This window comes from Macaca fascicularis, chromosome 14 (assembly GCF_037993035.2).
Source record: "Macaca fascicularis isolate 582-1 chromosome 14, T2T-MFA8v1.1".
NCBI lineage: Eukaryota > Metazoa > Chordata > Mammalia > Primates > Cercopithecidae > Macaca > Macaca fascicularis.
This window is the reverse complement of record NC_088388.1, coordinates 127,940,359-127,964,760: the sequence shown is the minus strand read 5'-3', so window position 1 is coordinate 127,964,760 and position 24,402 is coordinate 127,940,359. Positions and strand designations below refer to the sequence as shown.

Genomic DNA, 24,402 nt, shown 5'->3' with positions numbered 1-24,402 from the left:
TTTTTTTTTTTTTTTAGATGGAGTTCCGCTCTTGTTGCCCAGGCTAGAGTGCAGTGGCACGATCTTGGCTCACTGCAACCTCCGCCTCCCAGGTTCAAGCGATTCTCCTGCCTCAGCCTCCCGAGTAGCTGGGATTACAGGCATGTACCACCATACCCGGCTAATTTTGTATTTTTAGTAGAGACAGGGTTTCTTCATGTTGGTCAGGCTGGTCTCGAGCTGCTGACCTCAGGTGATCCGCCTGCCTGGGCCTCCCAAAGTGCTGGGATTACAGGCGTAAGCCACTGCACCCAGCCCAAGTCGTCTTTTTTGGTTTTGACTTTTGAAGCATATACATTTCTTACCTCTTTAAAAAAGTAAGACCATTGGACGCCCCAAATGTGAAGTGGCTGAGAAGGGAGCTGCTCTGGCAGAAGGCAGTGGGAGAGGTGGAGGGGACAGCCCAGGTTCTCTGCCCTGTCCTCATCCCGGAGGCTCTGTTCCACTCCCACAGCTCTCAGCACTTGGACACCAATGGCCTGGCCCAATCCTTTGCAGTATAGATGGGGAAAAGGTGGTCCCCCAAGTCTGGTTCACTCTCTGGGTCTCCCTTCCCATAGGACACATTCGGGAAGGGTTAGATACACTCCTTAGAAGACACAAAACACTCAGTCCTTCTGAAAGATTTATTTTTAATTAAAAAATAAAAGTTATCTGAACATATCTGCATTGCAGCTTCAGGGATGGCACCTTAACCCATTTATGCTGAAGGTCACAAATGTTTTTTATGAAAAATCAGACCTTGGCGATGACCTTGAGCAGTAGGATAGAAATAACTCCCACAAGCTTAGCGTTCCAATAATGGAACACTAGGCATAAATGGGTAAATAAAGCAAAAAAAACAACAACAAAGCTTCTCAGTTCTTGGGTCTCATGACCATCTTATAATGGGTACAAAGGCACACGTGTCTTCAAACAAACTTGATTCAGAAACATTTCTAACAACTCAGAACTCCCCCCACGTTTTTGCCCACCCTCACCCCCACAAAAAAATACAACCGAAAACATTAAATTCTTTTTAAAAACTACATAAGTAAGTGCTGAGTCAGCAAGGAACCTGGGCATGCTGCCCACATGCCGCCACGTCTCTCTGCTTTGATGACTGGCTGCCCAGAGGTCGGGAGGGAGAGAGCTAAGCACTCTCCACTGCATGCTGGGAGAGGGCTTGCAACACAGACCCAGCCCCAGCCCCACGGCCGTCACCCCAGCTGGGGCAGGCAACTCCTAGGTGCTCTCTCCCTTAATCAAGGGCATCCACGGCTAAAGCAGCCTTTCAGGAAGAGAAAGGCTCAAGACAAGCAAGTCTTTGTCAAATGCTTGCAATGACAAGGCCACTGGGAACTGTGGGAGGGAGGGAGATGGCTAGATCTCTTCTCCCCCAGTTTACTGGGCTGCTAGAAAGTTTTCTCTGCCTACTCTCCCTGCCTTCCCTCCCTGCCTTCCCTCTTTTCCCTTCTCCCCAGTCTCCCTCTACTCTCAAAAGGGTTTTACTTTAGCTTAATGGTGGGGGTTCCAAAGAGGGTATTGGCAACTCCTGGGGCGGGTCTGGTGGCTCTGCCATCTCTAAGGGGACATCATGTGTTTTCGGTTCCTGTTCTTCACAGAGCTCCTCCTGCCCCTGGGAGGGCTCCAGTCGCTCCTGACCCTGGGCCTGGCTGTTCATCTTCTCTTCCGCTTCAATCTCTTCTGATGTGGGGATGGAGTTCTTCTTGGGGCGACCTTTGGGTTTTGTGGGTGCTTCCTGTCCACCTTTAAGAACCTACGTGAGTAAAAAATTGTTATTAAATCTAAGAAATAACTCCTGCCCCTCCGCCTTTCCACTCCCAGTATAACCTCACATTGCATCTAAACCATCTGTTCTGGCAGTAAAATTGCAGGATTTGGCAAAATATATTCTGAATCCATCACCTCTGGTCTACAAAGACACCTCCATTCTTTAAATGTTCAATGCATTTTGGTCAATATTATATATTTTGGCATTTAATACAATAATCATAAGCAGCTTCAGAATTCAACTTCAACAATAAGGCAAGAAATGAAAATTAAAATGTTAATGCAATAACTATCAGGTTGACAAGCTAAAAAGACAACAATATTTGTAGCAAGCAGGAAAAAAACACACTATGTGAAAGTGTGATTGTTACAACCTTTTCAACACAACCTAAGAGTTCAAATCAAAAGCCTTAAAATATGCAGAGCTTTTTGACACAGAAATTCCTTAGGCTAAATTCTAAAAAATTATCTAAGACTGAGACAAAGATTGATCTGCAAATATACTCATCACAATATTGGTGATAACAGCAAAAGTTGGAGCGGGGTGATATCCTAAAGGTTTGGCCATGTAAATTGGGTAGAATTATAGTAAATCCCAAAGACAGAATACTTGACAACCATTACAATTACTATATAGGAGAATGTTTAATAACATGGAAAATATTAACATAGTTTTGTAACAAGCAGATTCTTAGCATAATCCAGTTTGGAGGCTAGACAGCCTATACACCACCTTGTTTGCAGGATCACGGATCGTTTTTAATCTTTATGTTTTTTCTATATTTTCTAAACTTTCAACAATGATCAAACATAAGTATTTCTGTAATCAGAAAAAATATAAAGCATGTAGTCTTGTAGAAGTTGTACAGCAGAGTTTAAAAAGCATTTTGGCTTTGATAGTAGAAAAACTGGGTTAAATTCCAACTCTGCCACTTATCATCTTTGTCTTTGTAAAGTCCTTTAAAGGCCCCAAGTGTCCGTTTTCTAATCTGTAAAATGGGAGTAATAATACCTTGTATTACAGGGTGACAGTGAGAGTGACCAACAGATAATGTGTATGAAAGGACCAGAACGGCACCTTCTGAATGGTAGGTTTCCTTTGCCCAGAATATATACACCATCCACCCTCCTTCTCCTGGCTAACTTCTCCTGGAAGCCTTCCTGATCCCCCAGGTCTAGGTTAAAGGCCCTCTGCCATGTGCCCTCGGAGCAGCTTCTACTGTCCCGACCAGAGCACTTTTCAGAAACTATGGTCACTGCATGTTTACCTGCTGCCCCTCTCACTCAGTCCCTGCATGTAGCAGGTGTTTGACAACTGTTACCAAATTAACTAGGCTTTCTCAACAAACCTTTCCCTGGAGTCGAGGAAAGATATAAAGCAAGCCAAATAACTGGACCCTAAATGGCCTTGGCTGACTTCAAAGGCCTGGCACCCTTATTACCCCAATTTGTGACCCACACAAGAGTCCCAGGAGGTAGACAGGGATAAGTTTAAAAATATTTATATTTTACTTTGGAATGTAATAGACACTCCTTCCTCCATTGGCTTGGCATAGTCCTTGATTTTCTGGGCAGCTAGTGAGAAGGGCTTCAAGAGGACCTGGATTAGCACAGATGATTAGGGGTGGGAGATATTTTTGCTATTTATAAACCTAGCTTAATCTTATCTTCTATATTTGTATATAAGCTCCTGGAAGACAAACCCTGCTTCTCTCCATTACTCCAAGAATCAAACTTCCAGCTAACTTCTATGCAGTCCCTAAATATTTATTGACTGCTCCTCTTTCCTTCAAGAGCAGCAGAGGACCTCCAGGTGCTGAATTTTAAGGATGAAACCATAACTTTTTTTTATACAGCTTTGAGATATAATTCACATACCAAATCCATTTAAAGAGCACTATTCAGTGATTTTTAGGATGGTCACAGAATTGTGCAACTATCACCACAATGCAATTTTCAAACACTTCTATCACCCCAAAAAGAAACCCCATAGCATTAGCGGTCAGTCCCTATTTTCCCCCAACCCCTAACCGATCTGCCCACAGCCCTAGGCAACTGCTAGTCTGCTTTCTGTCTCTACAGATGTGCCTATTTTTGGACATTTTATATAAACAGAATCATATAATATGTGCACTTTTGTGACTGGCTTCTTTCATTTAGCATAATGTTCTCAATGTTCATCCATGTTGTAGCATTTGTCACTAAATAATATTCCATTTTATGGATATACTATATTTTGTTCATTCACTCATCAATTGATGGACATGTGGGTTGCTTGCTACTGTGAATGAAGCTGCTATGAACATGGGAAAGAAGTGAAATTGAATTGTGGGATCTTTCGGCAACTCTATGCTTCACATTTTAAGGACTGTTTTCCAAAGCAGTTGCACTATTTTACATTCCAGCCAGCTGCATATGAGGGTTCCAGTTCTCCACATCCTCACCAACACTTGTTGATGTCTGTTTGACCACGGTCGTCCCAGAGGGTGGGAAGTGGTATCTCACTGTGGTTCTGCTTTGCATTTCCCTGATGACTACTGAAGTTTAGCATCTTTCATAGTGCTTATTGGCTAGCTGTATATCTTCATTGAAGAAATGTCTATTCAGATATTTTGCCCATTTCTAAATTTGGTTGTCTTTTTATTATTGAGTTGTAAGAGTTCTTTAAATATTCTGGATACATGTCTCTTATCAGATGTAAGCTTCTCCCATTCTGTGGGCTGTCTTCTCATTTTTCTAATGATGTCCTTCACAGCACAAAATTTTTAAATTTCAATGAAGCCCAGTTTATGTTTGCTTCTGTTGCTTGTGCTTTTGCTGTCATAACGAAAAACACTTTGTCTAATCCAAGGTCATGAATACTTACTCATATTCTAAGTTTCATAGTTTTCACTCTTACCATTTAGATGATGATTCATTTTGCGTTAATTTTTGTGTATAAAGTGAGAAAACCAAGAAGTTCTCAGTAAACACCTCCTTTTAGCTAAAAGTCTGCTCAACCACTGTCCTTTCCACATGAACAGCTAACACACAGATATTAAGGGGATCTTTAACAAGGTAGAGATGCTGACGGAAACCACCCCTGGGGAGAAGATGTTCCTTGTATTTCTTTTCACGTAAGTTCATTATCTGATTTTGATTTCAGTCTGAGTGTAGGCTTTTGAAAGCACCCAATTGTGCCAAGATGGAATTTACATGTTGAAAGCAGATCCACTCAGTATGAAAGAGGTTATACAAAAGTAAGTTGCCCCATGTAGTAATCAAACTAGAAAAGGGCAGGTCTATGGAAGCCACCTAACTGGCAAAAGAAAGTCCAGCCCAGCAATTAGAGAACACCACCCACACGGTTTGGACGGACCCCACCTGGCTGTTTTCCTACTGCAGGAAAAAAAAAATCCCCAAAACAATTAGACCATTTTCTAAATGGAATAAAACATTCCAGCACAAGCAATAATTAGGAGATAACTACCCTCTTGGCTGCTCTCTGCACTCAACCTCTGGCCCCTTGCCTTCCAGCGCACCTGAGACATGCAATTATCTCAGAACCACCCTCCATCAGGAGCTACCCGTTCACATGCACCCTGTGGCCCTCCTCCCAGGAGCCCTCTCCCCATTTATTCTTTGAGCCAGTTTAGTCCCATTGGTCCAGAGAAGCCAGAGAGTTCCTTGTCCAAGAGGCCGCAGGCCTCCTTCTGCCTCTCAGAAGAACACCTAGCACACCATCCACTTTTATTAGCCGTGCCTGGTGACAGCCCTCCAAACTCTGAAACGAGGTATTCAGATGTTCTGTTGCTGAGGGTGTTAAGACCGGGCCTTTTGCTTCCCTCCAAGCAGCCTGAGTAGGGGGCAGGGAATGTCAGTGCAGGAAGGAACTCTCTCCTTCCCTCTACTTTTCAGATAGGAAACTGAGCTGACAGAGTTTGTCAGTATCAAAGAGCAAGCCAAGGGCAGAGCTGGGATTTGAACACAAACCTCCTGACCATTTGAATCTAACAGCCTTAGCAGTATTGCATTCAGCATAATGTGCAAGGGATATGTAAAATGGGCCACTGTTCTATGTCTGGTATTTATTTGCAATTACCCAACCTCCCAGCAGACTCCAGGCAGTAGACTTACTAGTGGGGGGCGAACTTTCCTCCTTATTCTCTGTCTCTCTCTGCAGCTTCATAGGGCAGCGAGGGCCACATAACTGATGACTGTTTCCATGAAGCTGAGAAACAAGTTTGGATTCCCCAGCATGAATCTCCTCCCAGACACTGCTGCTCACCTTAGCTAACTTTCTCAACCTGAAGATGTGCTGTTCCACTGGACCTCAAGCAGGGCCCCCAATGCCAAGGCGCTGACTTGGAGATGACTGGGAAGTGGGGACTGAGAAAGGACAAACACTCAGGGCTGCGTGGAGACCCTGAGATTCACAGAATTCACTTTTGGCTTGTGTTTCCTGGCCTCCAAATATTTGGATTCTCTGAAGACGTGGATTTCGTGAAGAGGTAATAAAAATACGAATAATGATAATAATAATGGCAAAAACATCTCTTAGCTGTGTCCTATATGGCAGGTCCTATTTACGTGTTTCACAGAGATTAGCTCAGTTAATAATACAACCCTACGAGGTACGTGTTAGGCCTTTTACTGCAGAGGAAACAAGCACACAGAGGTTAAGTAACCTGCCCAAGATTACACAGAGAGCTACTGGTAACAATTCATGGAGTTGTTAACTACCTGGGGACTATTCACGAGAAAGATAGTGACCATGCATAGTGTGGGGCCCACCCAATTCTGTGACTAGGAGAGAAAGGAGGTATCTGTTTGGATGCTCTCATGGAACAGAATTGCATTTTAGAGCTCAAAGAGACCACCGAATAATGAGGCTCTTTCAGCCTATTGCAAAACACTGTAGGTCCTGCTGGAACTGAAGCCAACAGACATGGAATAGAGGGTGCACATCCCATCTTAATGTGCAAGATTCAATTGACCCAACCCGCTACGGGTTACCAGTGCTGACTGGTCAGAACTCGTCAGAGATGCTATCTTGGTTCTGGCAAGGTTACCCTTGGCAGCCATGTGAATAAGTCTGACAATCAACTGCTAATCTTTTTCCAGTTCCAATTAGGTTACTAGCCTTGAGACATCTTTATTACCCAATTATCTTTTTCTTTTCCTCCCCAGTACCTAAAGAGAGAGCCTTGAAAGAGTTTTACTGGGAAACTAGATGAAGTAATCAGGATCACACCACAGCCTTGCTATTCCACTCTCTGCGCTGATCCTGTACATCTCCCTGCCGCTGCACTGACCGCTCCGTGTAATAATAATGCCAGTTTGCAGGTCTGTCTCCCGCACTTGACTGAGTACCTTTTGACAATTTTATTTTTTAGTGGACAGGCTCATGTCTTACCTTTGCATCTCCAGGGCCTGATAAATGTTAAATGCTCAATGAATTAACTCAAAAGTGAACTGACAGTTTGGGCCTCTTGGCTCGTAAAGGGACCTGAAGGTGACTGGCTTGCAGAATGTTCTCTGAGGTTAAATCTGCTAAGTTACTTCCATTTTGGTTTACATGACATTTATACCCATCAATAACTGGCCTAAAATCATGCCAGCAACACTGTTGCTGGTGAAAAACAAGTGACGTCACAGGCGAAGGCACACACATTGTCCCACGGGCACTGGGCGGTGCTGGCAGAGGAGGCTGCCTGTCAATTCCTTAATCATCTGACTCATGAAAAGATTGCTGATAACCAATTTAAACAATGCCTCTGCTACTCAGGAGACATTGATTTCAAGACTGATGATTGATGAGGAAGAAGGTGGGTGGTGGATCTTGCACAGAAAGCAGTGAAGGGACTTGCCCAAAATCAACCAGGGAAGGGCAAGCATGGGAACACGGCCTGGTGCTTCTCACTCCCAAGTCTAGTTCTTTAGAAACCAGTCCCCTAAAAGGTGTCCATGTGTACTTAGCACTGTAGAGTGTTTGCAAGACTATCTATTTAACCAAATCCATTCTTCCTTCAATTTCTTGTTTTTATTTTATTTTTATGACTTATTTATTTATTTATTTATTTATTTTTGAGATGGAGTCTTGCTCGGTCACCCAGACTGGAGTGCAATGGTGTGATCTCGACTCACTGCAACCTCTACCTCCTGGATTCAAGTGATTCTCTGGCCTCAGCCTTCCGAGTAGCTGGTATTACAGGCGCCCGCCACCACGCCCAGCTAATTTTGTATTTTTAGTAGAGGCAGGATTTCACCATGTTTGCCAGGCTGGTTTCAAACTCCTGTCCTCATGTGATACACCCACCTCAGCCTCTCAAAGTGATGGGATTACAGGCGTGAGCCACCGTGCCCGGCCTCTTCCTTCAATTTCAACTTCTCCCGGCAACCTTCTCCACTACCTCTCTTCTGAACTCCGACAGGTTTATAAATCCGCAACAACCAGCACTTAATTATAACATGCTCAGCATCTACCTCCTGGGCCTTGTTTCTCTGAGTAGATCATAAATTCCATGAAGGCAAGGGTGATATTTTATTTTATTATTTCTTATAGTGCCTAGGACAAGGAATGGCTCACAAGAGACACAAAATACATGTGCTGACTCATGCAATATCCGTGTGTTTGAACACATAACTGACATCTCTGCCTTAATTCGTGAGCACTTCATGAGCCAAGTTGCCTCCATTGGAAAACTCTTTCATTTCAGGGTCAGGTCCCCCAAAGGAAATTACAAGATTTGCCCAGGAAATTCTTTTTTGGGAATATAATAATTGCTGCTTGTTGACTTTTTTCCTAATTTTTCCCATTGATATTCATTTGCAATTTACTTGTTTTGGGGTTTTTTCCCCTCATTGTTAGCAGAAAATAGCAAGGAATAGCAAGAACTAAAAGTTTAAGAAAGAACAATATGGGACAAAACCACAGCACTGAGAAAACATCTGTCCGCTGACCTTTTTTTCCCCCCCCCCAAAAACTGGGGTCGGGAGAACACCTTAGTTATTTGATTGTTGTGAAAACATCATATTTCAGCCCTGAAACACCAAGAAATAGGGCTTGTGACCAGATGGGTTAGCAAATGTCATCATGAAGGCATGGAATGGACGAGAGGCGAAAGAGCCACTAAGATTTGGTGAGGGGGTAAGAAGCCCACGGCAGGTGACATGGTAGCACCTGGGCTCCAGAGAAGAGCAGCGCTTCTTCCCTTATCGCCACCCCTCCTCTTTTTCTTTTGCTCTGGGCTTTGACCTTGTCTCAATGGTTTACAAAGCTGAGAAAGGCAACACTTGACTACTTTGGAAAATTTTGATTTAATAGTGCTTTTCTTAAATGAAAAGAATAAATGATAATGAAATTGAGTTCCTGAAAATGTAGGGATGTATATATTCTAACTTAAAAATCAAAGATGGAAATATTCATTAGCTAGGCACTAGAGCAGGATGATGGAAACTGTGGTCATCATACCAGGCACTTCAGAATAACGAGGGGGCTTGTTAACATGCACATTCCCAGCCCTGGCCCAGACCTCTGGGGCCAGAATCCTGGGAGGGGGCCTAGAGTTCTGCATTTAACTTGCTACCCAGGGGACTCTGATGCCCACCAAAGTTTGAGGATCACTGCGTTAGAGGATGCACAGCCAAAAGAACAGATGCATCCTCTACGTCAATATAAACAAAGAATACTGACTTCTATTTTTAGCTCTTGGTGGGAGGAAGAAGGAAGTTGTTTGAAAAGGCTAGCAGGTAGGGTTAAAACTAGCAAGTTAGGAGAAATACCTAACGTAGATGATGGGTTGATGGGTGCAGCAAACCACCATGGCATATGTATACCTATGTAACAAAACTGCACGTTCTGCATATGTACCCTAGAACTTAAAGTACAATAAAAAACAAAAAACAAAAACTAGCAAGTTAAAAGCCTGTAAGCTTTTTTTTCCTTTGATTTTTAACGAAACAGAAAAAGAATATCCCTCTGTTTAGGAAATCCAGGTCAAGAGGAATAGCTCGACCTACAGATCCAACAGCTTCCCCACAAGCCAGCAGCACAGAAGGCCTTCCAGTCTCCACAGCCCAAACTGCCACATGGTCCGGCCTCCCTCCCCACAGCCCTGGAGGAAAAGTCCTCTTCCATCAGGATGGGATCATGGTTAGTCACTCCTTTCTTACCATTTTCTTCCATTTCATCCTGCGATTCTGATACCAGGTCTTCACCTGCAGCTGAGTGAGTCCCAGAGACTGGGCCAAGTCCAACCTAGAAGGCACAAGATACAAAGGAAGGGTGAGCAGGCTGGGGAGGAGCGGGAGAGATGGGATCCTGCTGACAGGCCCCAGACAGGCCCCAGCACTGGCTATCAAGGCTCTGACCTCCCTCATGAAACGAGGTCTTCCCCAAAGCGCTTTTCTTTCCTTCCAAGAATCCAACAGAGGACACTGGGAAGCTGAGAAACTAAGAAATAGATGACCATGGCTGAGGATACCTGGGCCAGTCCCCATTCTGAAACATTCATGGTCTGCAAGGGACCTGAGAAGGATGCCTGGGCCTTCATCACACAGTCCTTTTCCTGGCTTGACAAGATTATTTATTCTGACCCTCTGGCCCGACATCCAAACTGGAAACAAAAGGCAAAGCCGATGTTGCTGATGGGAATCCACTCATCACTCCAGACCCAGCTGTGGTCCCAGCTCCGGCAGGTGAGTCTCCTGGCTCCCACAGCTCATCTCCTCTGCACCCTCCCACAGGCCAGCAGTCACCCAGATGGTGCCACGTTTCCCACTGTTCTCTAATCACTCCCACCGTGTTATTTCTGCCTCCCTAACTCAGCAGTCAGAGCAGCTTATGTCTTCCACTTCTTTTCTACCCATGAAAGTGCCCATCACACTGCTAAATCCAGAACCGGTGCTCAAAAAATACTTCCTGATGGATTGATTCAATCGCTGTAGCTGCCCTAAATTGTTATAACAATTAAAATGGTATAAATATTATAAAGATTCCAAAACAAACATTAAGTCCACAGCCCTTCCTGCTTTCCATTCTACTGCTAATCGTGACTGTGTACTTCTCTGTAGTCTTCTGTAAAGTCCTAAAAGCCAAATCCATTTCTGGGGCTAAATCTAACAACACAGCCACCATTTCCTGAGCACCACGGCATCCCAGGCTGCATGCTAAGCCCCTGACTTGCTGTCTTATCTATCCCATTCACAACACAATGAAGTAGGTATAATTATTCCCATTTTACAGATAAGAGATTTGAGGCCTGGAGAGATTAGACTCTCTCAGCAACTGTGGCCAAACCCTGTCTGCTACCTGGTTGTGTAAATAAAGTTTTATTGTAACAGACCAGGCACAGTGGCTCATGCCTGTAATCCCAGCACTTTGGGAGGCCGAGGCGGGCGGATCACCCGAGTTCAGGAGTTGGAGACCAGCCTGGCCAACATGGTGAGACCCCATCTCTAGTAAAAATACAAAAATTAGCTGGGTGTGGTGGCAGGCACCTGTAATCCTAGCTACTCAGGAGGCTGAGGCAGGAGAAATGCTTGAACCTGGGAGGCGGAGGTTGCAGTGAGCCGAGATTGCGTGCCACTGCACTGCAACCTAGGCAATGGAGTGAGACTCTGTAAAAAATTAATAAATAAAAAATAAACTACTTCTGTGCTACAATATCAGAATTGGGTGGTGGTCATAGGCCATATGGCACACAAAGTGTAAAGTATTTACTGTCTGGCTCTGCCCAGAAAACCTTTACCAACCTCTGGCAGATGATCACAGAGTTAGGAAGTGGGGCAGGATTCAAACCCATGATGTCTGACCTGTACACCAGCTCCTGCGCTGGGGCTCACCCCCACCCACACTGTATCTGCACAAGTTGAGCCTGTCAAAGGGAATCACAGGGATGCTTCATCCCAAGAAGCAGCGAACAACCAGGTGGGACAAGTGGAATGAGAAAGGGAAGTCTGTAGCCAGGCTTCCAACGTCAGTCCTTGAGACAACCACCATTGACCTGACAGGATAAGAACCCCAGGTCTACCTCAGCACCAACTGGACAGCCGCCTCCTTAAGCCAACATAAGCTGCCTCACTGCCACGCCAGCCCTGCTCAGCAAAGCAGCGTGGACTTTGAATGCAGCAACTTGGGACAACTGCCCTTGACAGGGCTTGGGCAGCGACCCCCCCCCTTTTTGAAAGGCCCTGGGTTTCTGAGGTTACCGTCTGCGAATCTCGGGCCCACAGGCAGTCTCATTTGCCTGCTTCATGGGGAGCCTCAGGTGTGGGTTCTCAGCTGCAGCTCTCCACCTGGGGCGCTCTAACCATCAGGGAGGTCCGCAGGGACCGGCCCTGACAGTCTCAGGTGCAGCTGCCCGGTCGCCCTGCTCTGACCAGGCTGCATAATTTAAAGCCCCAATAATACAGAGTCTTCCTTCAGGGCACCCTGGAACTGGTCTTAAATCAGCACTCACATCCATCTGGTTATCCCTGTAGAAGGACTGCTAGAAGCTGGCAGTTTTATTGAAAGTGATTAACAAGCTAAAGCCAATAAATTCCCAGTGCCAACAGCACTTGGCTGTCCCCACAAACGCAGCACTGCTGCCCAGGCAGCCACTCATTGAGAACCAAGAACCCAGGGGGCCACCCCACAGACTTCTGGTCTCCCAGGCCTCCCTGGAGAAGGGTCCTCCACGGTTCTGGCGGCGCCTTCCCGAGCCCAGTTCACCTGAGGCCATCAGGTGCATTAGTCAATGGAAGGCTCAGTTCACAGCTCTGCCACTGCATTAGCAAACAGTGTTAGCTCACTTGGGAAAAATGCAGCCCTGACTCACTCTGGCTACAGAAACATGCTTCACTGTCATCAGCTTTCTCTCATTACCTGCCACCGTTACAAATTCTCACTTCCCTGCATATTTGCTTAAATGGGGTCACCTAGGAAACTGGAGAAACAAACACAGAGGAGGAGGGCGAGAGCTGCGGGAGGAGGGAGTGCTCATGGCCCTGGTCACGTAGGGAGGCGAGGAACATCTGAGAGGGCGGGTGAAGATGGCAGCTTCCATGCCAGCCGATGGTGTCCTCCCAGACAAGTGAATCAAGCCTGTGTAGGTGACCTGAGATGCCTGGGCAAGTACCAGGGAGCCCCAGGAGATTTATGAAGAACTAATATTTCTGTGAAAAAAAAAAATTATCTGACTTCTGAAAAATCAGCCCAAAATGTTAGCCATGCGTGCTGAAGCCGATTTGACACGCCACCATGCTACCATAGACAGTGGTGCCCACTCCCCTGGGTGCACACGTTCATGCACCCAGGGGATATGCTAGGGAAGTGAAAACAGCCATGTCATACCTGGAGATGCCATCTGTTAACCTCTGGTTCACAGACCCGTCGCCATCATCTGCCAAAGACACCCCAAATGCACAGGTCTAGAACAGAACCCAACCTTTCGCCACCTAAGTCTACTCTGTCCTCTGTCTTCCAACTTCAGGTCATGGTGTCCCTATCCCCCTGCTAGCCCAGTCCAGAAACCACAGAATTCTCAACTCCCTTCTCGCTTCTTCCCACAATGTTGATTCTGCCAATTCTCTCTTCAAAATTGTCCTCCTCTCACACATGGACAGAGGGAGGGGAACCTCACACACAGGGCCTGTCGGGGGGGTGGGGGGATAGGGGAGGGATAGCATTAGGAGAAATACCTACTGTAGGTGATGGGTTGATGGGTGCAGCAAACCACCATGGCACGTGTATACCTATGTAACAAACCTGCACGTTCTGCACATGTGTATCCCAGAACTTGAAGTATAATAATAGTAAAAAATTGTCCTCCTCTCTATTCTTGCCTCTGCATTCCCACTGCCACCCTTTAATTCAAGTCTTCAGTGATGATCACTGGATTCTCTCCTAACTGGTCCCTGCTCCACCTCTGGCCTCTCTCATCCATCATTTATGGTGCCACCACAGAGACAGTTCTGAAACAGAAGTCAGGTCATGCACTTCCAGCTCATAAAGGCAGTGCCAACTGCTTAAACAACCAAGTTCACATTTCAGCCAGGCATACGAGGTCCTTCCCACCCTTCATTCACCTCTACCATTTCCCTGTTCACACCTTAAGCTGGAGATGTCCTGGCTACTTGCAGTTTCCTCCACATACCCGACGAGACACGCTTCTTTGCCTTGTGTGTGCCAACCCCTTAGTGCAGGACGCCCTGTCCCGCCTGGAATCAAAGCTCTTCTTAAATGTTACCTCCTCTGAGAAGCCTCCCTAACCCCGTCTCCCATGCTGAGCAATACCCTGTGTTCCTACTGCACTCAGCACCTCACAGGTACCAGCGCCTGGCTTGCTGCGCCTTTGTTCCTGTAGTCGTTCCTTCCCCATGATCCCTTTCTGTCACAACAGGACTCTCTCGACTGTTTCGGGACCCATAATCCCTGCCACAGTGCCCCAGTGGCACCCAGAAGACCCGTACCAAACAGCTGATGGTGCCTCGTTAACGGAATCAGAAGCTAAATCCCCTTTTAGTCGGTGATATGCAGACTCCTCTGTCACTTAAATTTGTATCAAAGAGCTACTACATAGCCTAAGAGATTCATTTGAGGTTCCTTCCTTTACTTTTTGATAGGACTAGTGTCCAACCTGATATGGCCAAGGCAGTAGGCAAAAGAAGAGGAAAAAGGACCTGAAAAATCTCCCCAATAAATAGGATCACACATTATTAGCTCGGCTATCTCCAGAGTCAGTTTGAAAGAACAAGATGAGACACTGAGATACACAATTTGTTTTTTGAGACCGAGTCTCGCTCTGTTGCCCAGGCTGGAGTGCAGTGGCATGATTTTGGCTCACTGCAACCTCCGCCTCCTGGTTCAAGCAATTCTCTGTCTCAGCCTCCCAACTAGCTGGGATTACAGGTGCCTGCCATCATGCCCGGCTAATTTTTGTATTTTTAGCAGAGATGGGGTTTCACCATCTTGGCCAGGCTCGTCCTGAACTCCTGACCTCATGATCCACCTGCCTCAGCCTCCCAAAGTGCTGGGATTACAGGCATGAGCCACCACACCCAGCTATTGTTTGTTTTTTTTTGTTTTTGTTTCTGTTTTTTGGAGACAGGGTCTCACCTAGAGTGCAGTGATGTAATCTGATGCAATCACATCTCACTGCAGTCTCAAACTCCTGCGTTCAAGTGATCCTCCCATCTTAGCCTCTTGAGTGGCTGGGACTACAGGTGCATGCCATCACACCTGGCTCATATTTTAATTTTTGTAGAGATGGGGTCTCACAACGTTGCCCAGGCTGGTCTCAAACTCCTAGCCTCAAACAATCCTATTGCCTCAGCCTCCCAAACTGCTGAGATTACAGGTGTGGGCCACAATACCCGGCCCAGACACACACTCTGGCATATGTTCCAGTTAAAATAGTAAATTAAAGAAAAGGAGGTGAGGCATTGAGGCCTCCAAGAAAGCAAGGGTCACAGCCTCCCCAACATGGATTTCAGAGGAGTTCAAAGAAGGGGCTCTCATCCAGGTCCTCCTGGGTCTCAGTCAAATGGTTCTGACTTGACATCCATCAAATTCACCAACATGTCTGACCTCCTCAACTGGATCACTCCAGCCCTTCCCAAGCAATAGCCAGGCCAGCAAGCTGAGTCAGTGGGGAATCAGCTGGAGGCTGTGGAGAAGATTGAGAGGATCATTAATCCTAATTCCAGATCTAGTCCTGCTGCCTCCAATCCTAAGAGTGAGTGGCTTAAAAACCAAGCCTGTTTCCCAGCTGACCACCTGAGCAACAATTTGCTAAACTCGACCTTGTTTATGATACTGAAATAGTTAAGTTCAAATATGGAGATAGAGTGACGAGTTTAAGTTCAGCCACAGGCAGGCTCCAGGGACTGTGTGGTGGATTCACATAGGCTGGGTTCTGTCAACCAAGGTTAAGATGCCTTGAGCCAAGGAGTGGATTCCTGCCACAGTGTCCTGCCTCACTGCAACAGTGCTCTGGCTCCATGGCCCACAACGGGAGCAAGTCTCCCATCCTCAAGGGCCTTCACTGCGGAGAGCTGCGGAGAGTCCCTTCCCTGCGTCCTCACCTGTCCGGGGTAGACAAGTACTTCTGCTTCTGGAATTTCTTCTCCAGGCCCATGAGCTGCAGCTCGGTGAAGATGGTGCGACTCCGGCGGGGCTTCTTCTGTCGGGGCGTGGGCTGTTCCGTCTCTGACTCGCTGCTGGCTAGGGCCTCGCCCCCTGGGGCCTCAGCAGAGACCGCCTCGGTGACTGGGTGGCAGGACAGTGCCTGGGCGATTCCCGGGGTGGCGGGGACCAGCTGGGAGATGACGGTGGGCTGGCGGGTGATCACCGAGAGGAGCGGATATGCCCGCAGAGAAGGGGAGCCTGGAAAACAAGCAGGGAGGCAGGTCACCACAGGGAACGGTGTGGGGAAGCAGGCCAGGACCTGTGGAGGGCCACTGGCTGACGTCTGACAGGGAGGACCCTGTTCCTAAGGAGGCACAGATGGAGGAAGGGGAAGGAGAAGTAACTCAAGACCTACAGCTGCAGGGCAGGCACAGAGATCTGCTCAGCTTGGCGGGGGAGGATGAAGCCCACCGCCAAGAAGAGGTTCCTGCAAGTCCTCTGATTTTAAGCGGATCCTTCCCCTCTCTCTCCCTTCGGAATCCCTAAATTCTTGGTCCACGGGACCAGGCAAATGAAAAGAAGTAGTCAGGAAAAGCTAGAAACACATATTTCAGAAACCCGAAATAGATTTGTAATATGCAAACTTCCTGAGAACCACCTGTGGTCTTTATAAAAAGACATGCTTGTAGCTATGAATTCCTCCTGAGAAGTCTGTGTACCTTGAATCATAGCATTTTTCAGAGCTTGACAGGATGCTTTAGGATTATTTAATTCAACTTTCTCATCTCAGAGGGAGTGAATTGCCCCAGAAAGGTTAAGTGAGTTGCCTAAGATAATGTAACGAGGAAGCAGCAGATGGAGGAGTCAAACCAAGTTCTTCTGGCTTGAAGTCCCATGCTATCAGCACATCATGAATCACGTGGCTACATCATTTAGAAGAGGGAGACAAACAGATTTTAAATAACATGAAAGGTCAGATCGGTATGCCTGGCGCCTCCAGCACTATGTTAAGGAGGATTCTCAGGCTGGCCAGAGCTGGGCTGAGGAAAAGATGCTGGGGTCGATTAACAATGTCTGCTATGAGCATGTGGCCGGGACAGGGTATGGTGGCATACATAGCAGTTACATGCCACTCCTGCATTAGGAATTTCAAGGCAAAAGTCCTTTTCTGTCCAACAATCTGTTAAATCTGTAAAGTTCAAGTGAACAACTTTTTCCTTTGATTATTCAACATAGAGCTTAAAATGTCTGGATCATTACCTGTGTAAATCATTTTATCTCTCGGTTTCATCATCTATAAGGTGAGTAAGAAAAGTAGCTGATTCCAAAGAATCCTTCAAACTCTAATATACTGATGCTACAAAAGGACCTCTCATCCTTCCCATTTGATATCTGATGAAAATGGAGAAGACCCAGGGGCTGCCCTTTGCGACTCAGTCCAGCCCTAAAAAGTGACTTCAAGGCCACAGCCAGCATCTGAGCCAACCAACATTCACACTAGCTCTGAGTTGAAACCGACTAACATCACAGAAGCACCCAGGTACTACCTGTGTTCCAGCTCTTTTCTCTGGGTTGGCATTTCTCTTCTTATTCCTTCCCATGCCTTTGTTTGGACCCCAGTCACAGTTATTAAGACAAATAACCTCTCTTGTTCTTTGAGTACACTTCTAGCAAGGCCCAACAGAAACCACAAAGTGGTTAAATAACAATAAATCACCACTTGCTACAACTTCTATTAACTCTCCAGCCAACTCCAACACTTGACGTTTTGTGCTGTGGATTCTTTTTAAGAAAAAAAAAAAAATCACTTGGGAATGATATTTTATAGCAAGAAAATGAGGATATGTGGGCTTGTGGTTTGGATCTCACAGCACACATCCTGAAATGATACTTCTTGAAAAAGAAGTTGGAAGCTTCTTAAAAAGGCACAAGATGTTTCTCATCTCAAATCACCTTACTCCTTTAAGTCTGTCACTTCTTTCAAAAGAGACTATCTTTCTTTAGCAGGCTAATGTGTAATCTAGAAACTAAGAAGCTTATCATTATAGGATATGACTAACAATCCACCTGTAAGTAAGGCTTTGTATCACCTTCCTCTTTTGTAAGAGTTAAACATTTTTTTGCCCAACACGGAATAATATTTTGAAAGTGTGGTAATATCTAGCATTGGCAACCATATGGGGAAACAGGCATTCATATATTGTTGGTGGGAGTGTAAAATACTATAATCTTTGAGGAAAAATAAAGCAGTATCTACCAAGTCACTGACAGGAATTTTGCAATTTGAGGTCTACGTGTACAACGATTTATGTACAAGCATATTCACTGCAGTCTTGCTTATAATCATGAATGGGGGAAATAACCTATATATTAGTATCTCTCAACAGAAAAATAATTAAATAAATTGTGGTGCATCTATAGTATGAACTACAATGTAACCATTAAAAAGGACTATCTAGGTCAGGTGTGGTGGCTCATGCCTATAATCCCAGCACTTTGGCAGGCTGAGGCTGGAGGACTGCTTGAAGCCAGCAGTTCAAGATCAGCCTGGGCAACAGAGTGAGACTCTGTCTCTATTTTCTTTTTTTTTTTTTTTTCCTTACTTTTTTTCTTTTTTTTTTTTTTTTTAAAGTAGAGACAGGGTCTCTGTTGCCCAGGCTGGTTCTGAACTCTTGGCCTCAAGCAATCCTCCCATTTCAGCCTCCCAAAATATTGGGATTGTAGGTGTGAGTCACCATGCCAAGCCAGAGATTCTGTCTCTTAAAAAGAAAAAAACAAGACACAAACTGATGAGAAAGAGAGATGAATAGATGGATACTCTCTATATAAACTAATACGAGAAAATACCTAATGTATTATTGAGAAAAACACGATGTAAAATCATTTGGATGTAATCCCAGCACTTTGGGAGGCTGAAGCAGACGGATCACGAGGTCAGGAGATCGAGACCATCCTGGCTAACATGGTGAAACCCCGTCTCTACTAAAAATACAAAAAATTAGCTGGGCGTGGTGGCGGGCACCTGTAGTCCCAGCTACTCAGGAGGCGGAGAACCCGGGAGGAAAATGGCATGAACCCAGGAGGCAGAGTTTGCAGTGAGCCGAGATTGCGCCACTGCACTCCAGCCTGGGCAACAGAGCAAGTCTCCATCTCAAAAAAAAAAAAAAAAAAAAAAAATTGTATTATTCTTTAAAACTATGATTTTTTTGTCTGCATTTATAAATGCATTTTTAAAAGTCTAGAAAGCTACTTATCAAACTATTGACAGTGATAACCTCTGAGGAAAGGCTTGGAATAAAACAGGGTGAAAAGGAATCTACACATCTGCATCTAATCCTGCATTCAATCCAGCCATGAATATTTGCTGAGCATCTGCTATGGGGAACACTCTGCTCTGGAAGCTGAGGAGATAGCAATGAATACTATAAAGTCCCACCTTCATGGAGCTTACATTCATTTGGGGAGGCAGACAGCAAACAAATCAACAAGTCAATATGTAAATAATGCCAGGTAGTGATAAACTATAATGAAAAATACAGCAAAGTATGAAGATGGGGCAGGTGGGGCAGAGGGCAGGTATTGGGGATGAGGAGTCAGGGAAGGCCATGGTGGGAAGATGACCCTTCTGCAGGTGAGCGCCCCCACGCAGAGGACAGCCTGGAGAAGGCATGGGACAAGCACCCCAGCCCCAGAACCAGCAAAGACAAAGCCCTAAAGGCAGAATGAGCATGGGTTGAAAGAACAGCAGAAAGGCAGAGCAAGCAAGGGCAGAAGTCACAGGAGAGAAAAATGGGAAGAGATCTGTCGGAGCCAGATTACGCAGGGCCTTGTAGGTCAGGGCAAATCACTTGGATTTTATTCAAAATGTGATTTTTAAAAAAGCCATTGGCAAGATGTGAGCTGAGGGAGGAGGATCTGAGTGATGTCTTTAATGATCCCTAAGGAGGTTGGACTGCAGGGGCCAGGGTGGGAGCAGAGAAACCAGTGAGGAGACCAGGCTGTGTTCCTCTAAACCAGAGGCAGCAGCTACAGCAGTGAGAGGAGGTGTATTTTACAGTTAATGTTGAGAGGACTTGTTGAAGGACTGAATGTCAGGTATGAGAGAGACAGACGCCAGGAGAGGCCTGATGTTTTGGTCTTAGCAACTGGAGGAAGGATGGTGCCCTTTACCAAGATGGGAAAGACTGGGCAAAGAGCAGGACTGAATGAGAAAACCATGATTTCTGTGTTAGACAAGTTGCTATTAGACATCTTGCATGTGTTGAGGAGTCAGTCAGATACAGGCTGGGTTAGAGACACAGCTCCTGGGAGTCTATGTGGCATTTTGGGCCATGGAATTGCACGAGATCACCAAGGGAGTGAGTAGAATAAAAAAATGAAGAAATACAAGGGCTGAACTCTGGGGCACGTCAGCATCTGAGGTTATAGAGAGGAAGAAGAGCCGGCCAAAGACACTGAGGAGGGGACAGAGAAGCAGTAGGAAACCCATGTCCCTCGGCATCCCCAAATCTAGATGATACTTCTGCATTGTTCACATTTTGCACAGGTGTGTATCTTTTTAAAAATTTTTTTAAAAGGAAAGTTACATTAAATGAGTTGTAAGTTTCATTCTCATTCTAAAGTTTTGTTTTATGTTCAGTTTGTCAAAAAGAATAATCATTTGTTGACCCTTGATCCCAAGGAGTGGTTAAAACTTCTTCTAAAAGCTAGGCAAAGAAAATCAGTCTAGAAATCCCAGAAATTGAGTATAAAATATGTTTAGTTTTATGACACTTCTAGTAAAACAAACATTGCGGGTGTTCTCCTGGGAAAGGGGGGCTCTTTAGCCCATTCAGAATCCAAAGGTCTAGAGAATTTTCTCCTTTTATGTCAATTTTCTCCCTTTATGTCAAAAGATGTTTCGGTTCTTGAACCATATTCATTCTTTTAAAAGAAACATCATTTAATGTGGAGAAATAAAAGTCTTTTCAACAAATGAAGCTGGGTGTGGTGGCTCATACCTGTAATCCCAGCACTTTGGGAGGCCGAGGTGGGCAGATCACTTGAGGTCAGAAGTTCAAGACCAGCCTGGCCAATATGATGAAATCCTGTCTCTACTAGAAATACAAAAATTAGCTGGGTGTGGTGGCACGCGCCTGTAATCCCAACTACTTGGGAGGCTGAGGCATAAGAATCCCTTGAACCTGGGAGGCAGAGGTTGCCGTGAGCCAAGATCATGCCACTGCACTCATAAGACTCCATTTCCAAAATAAATAAATTAATTAATTAAATTAAATTTTAAAAATTGCTTTAAAAAATGGTGCTAGAGCAATTGGACATCCAGATAAAACAATAATAATAATAATAATAATAAAAGCCTTGACCTCATAAATTATTTTAAAAATTCACTCAAAATGGATCATAGACCTTCGTAGAAACACAAACGTATAAAATTTTTAGAAAGAAACATTAGAGAAAAATCTCTGTGACATTGGGTTAGGCAGAGAACTCTAAGCCATGACACCAAAAGCATGATGCATAAAATAAAAAGGCAAAAAACTGGTCTTCATCAAAATTAACAATTTTTGCTCTGTAAAAGATACTGTAAAGAAAATGAAAAAAGCTGCACACTGCGAAACCTGACAAATCTCACACCTGACAAATGAGTTTTTACCCAGAATACATAAAGAACTCTCACAGTTTGACAATTAAAAAATAACCCCATAACAATGTGCAAAAGTTTTGAAAAGACACTTCACCAAAGAGGTTCTATATATGGCAAATTAGCACATGAAAAGATGCTTAAGATGATTAGTCATGAGGGAAATGCCAATTAAAAACCACAGAGAGATACTGTTACACATCTGCTAGAATGGTTGACGTTTTTAATGAACTGACAATATCAAGTGCTGGTGAGGATGTGGAGCAACCGGAACTCTCCTTCATTGCTGGTGAGAATGCAAAATGTTACAGCCTCTTTGGAAAGAGAATTAGTGGTTTCTTATAAAGTTAAACAAACAGTTACCATGTGACCTAGCAAAACCCCCACTAGCTATTAACCCAAGTGAAAAGAAAACACAAAACCCTGTATACAGATGTTTATAGCAGAATTATTATTAATTACCAAAAACTGGAAACAATCCAAATGTTCCTCATTTGGGGATGGATAAACAAAAATGGGTACAGACACACAATGAAATACTACTCAGAAATATAAAAGGATAAAACTATTGGCTCACACTGGGAGGCTGAGGCAGGTAGATCTCTTGAGGCCAGGAGTTTGAGACCAGACTGGCCAACATGGGGAAACCCTGTCTCTATTAAAATACAGAAGTTAGCCGAGCATGGTGGTGCATGCGTGTAATACCAGCTATTCAGGAGGCTGAAGCATGAGAATCGCTGGAACCCAGGAGGTGAAGGTTGCAGTGAGCCGAGATCATGCCACTGCACTCTAGCCTGGGTGACAGAGTGAGACTCTGTCTCAAAAAACAAAACAAAACAAAAAACTATTGATGAATAGTGGATGAATCTCAAATGACTATGCTTAAGTGAAAGAGGCCAGACTCAAAAGGCTATATGATTCTATTATAGGACATTAAGGGAAAGGCATAACTAGGAATAGAGAATAGACTGCCAGAGGTTAGGGGTCGGGGAAGAGCTTATAACCACAAAGGGGAAGCACAGGAGGACTGGCTGGGGCTGGAGGAGATGCGAGGGGAGGTGCTAAGATTGTTTTGGATCTTAACCAGAGTTGGTTATATCATTTTTTGCATTTGTCGAAACTTGTTCTTCTACCAAAATAGTGAATTTTTACTAAATATAAATTAAAAGGAAATTTTAAAAGAAATTAAAATGTTACACATATTTGCTACAAAATAAATTTAAAACAATTCAAAACTACATAAAGTAGAAGACTCCCCTCACTGCTTTCAACCCCAAATCTTAGAGATAAACTTACAGAATTGTTCCTATGTACATATATATATGACCTAAATCCAGTCATATGTATGTTAATCTATTGAAATATATGCTTACAAAATGCTTATTTTACAAAATATAAATGTGTCACATTATTTCTTCTGAATGGATAGCCAAAAACCCTAACACCATATATTGACTAGTTCAGTGACTTAAAATGGCAGGGTTAAGATACAGTAAATTCCCAAAGAAATGAAGTTGGGAATTTTTGCTCATCAGAATTCTGAGAGTCTGCTGGGGAATTTCCATCCACAGAATTCTGAGAATCTCCTGCTCTCCAGAAAAGCAGCCAAACTGGGGAAAAAACTACCCTTCCCAAGGGCTGCCCTCTGTGGAGGGGGTCACAAACTGGGAACACAATGTATGGGGGGCAGCGAATGGGTGGGGGAAGAGAAAGTTAGAAAACCACAAGGACCAGAGAGATGGGGACACATTTATAGAGACTGCTGTGAGTTTGCACCTTGCAGGAGAGTGAAGGCTATTTAGAGAAGATTTCTGGAAAATATTTTAGGGAGTATACTTTGTGAAATCCATGAATATACTCCTTTAAGAACAAGTAAAAGAAAGATCTTCATGTTCAAGGCTTCCATAGTCAGATTTCTGTTTTACATCCACTAGGCTATATGGGGCCCTAGAAATAGTTAGGTTATATGATGTATACATGGGTCTATTCCCAGATTCTGTTCTGTTCTACTGAACTAATATATGGTCCTATTATAGGATCACTCCACTTTAATGATTGTGGGTTTTTAGGGAGTTTTCTTATCTGGTAGAATGAGTCCCCCTCTTTAGTCTTCTTACAGAATTTTCTTGGCTATTGTCATTAATTTATTTTTCCAGTTGAACTTTTGTTTTTTTTCCTTAGAGACAGGATCTCCCTCTGCCACCCAGGCTGGTGTATAGTAGTGCCATCATAGGTCACTATAACTTTGAACTCCTAGGTTCAAACAATCCTCCTGCCTCAGCCTCCCAAGTAGCTGGGACTACAGGCACATGCTACCACACTCCATTTTTTTTAGAGGCGGGCTCTCACTGTGTGGTTCAGGCTTGTCTCAAACTCTTGATCTCAAGTGATCCTTCCACCTCAGCCTCCCAAAGTGCTGGGATTACAAGTGTGAGCCACCATGCCCGGCCTCCAGTTGAACTTTAGAAATCAATGTGTTAGAATCTAAAGAAAACAAGTCCCATTAAAAACTTGATTAGAGTTACACTAACCTTACAGATTAATTTATAGAAATGACTCTACTGGTGATCCTGTCCTTTAGCAGGCTGAAAAGCAATTGCTGGTTATTTAAAAATGACTTCTAGAGATTTGGGCAATTTGGTTCCATAAAGCTTAAACCTAATGAAAAATCTTCATGGGGGAAAAAAAAAACAACTTCTGATAACTAATAGTTACTTAAAGCAACATCCTTATCACCCATTGTTTCAGCAATCTTGACCCAATGTTCTGATGCAAATTCTGCTCTAAGAGTGTACTCTCCCCTACTGGCTGAGAGCACCCTCCTGAAGTTGGAGGTGCACACACAAAGCTGCTCTGA

The 24,402-nt window shown here is 44.5% G+C and overlaps 1 protein-coding gene and 1 long non-coding RNA gene across 2 annotated transcripts in view; one reads left to right on the top strand and one right to left on the bottom strand.

Annotated features, from left to right (window-relative positions):
- Positions 1–650: 650 nt before the first annotated feature.
- BARX2 (BARX homeobox 2) overlaps positions 651–24,402 on the bottom strand; it is a 75,029-nt gene continuing 51,277 nt past the window's right edge. Inside the window, exons 2-4 of the mRNA XM_005580162.5 lie at positions 15,862–16,162; positions 9,967–10,051; positions 651–1,798 (exon numbers count right to left, since the gene is read on the bottom strand). Coding sequence (XP_005580219.2) covers positions 1,532–1,798; positions 9,967–10,051; positions 15,862–16,162 — 653 coding nt within the window. The 3' untranslated portion in view covers positions 651–1,531. The remainder of the gene's footprint in view (positions 1,799–9,966; positions 10,052–15,861; positions 16,163–24,402) is intronic.
- LOC141408543 (uncharacterized) lies at positions 2,343–6,342 on the top strand. The gene is made up of 2 exons (XR_012423932.1): positions 2,343–2,900; positions 5,975–6,342. It is a non-coding gene; the product is annotated as an uncharacterized lncRNA (long non-coding RNA).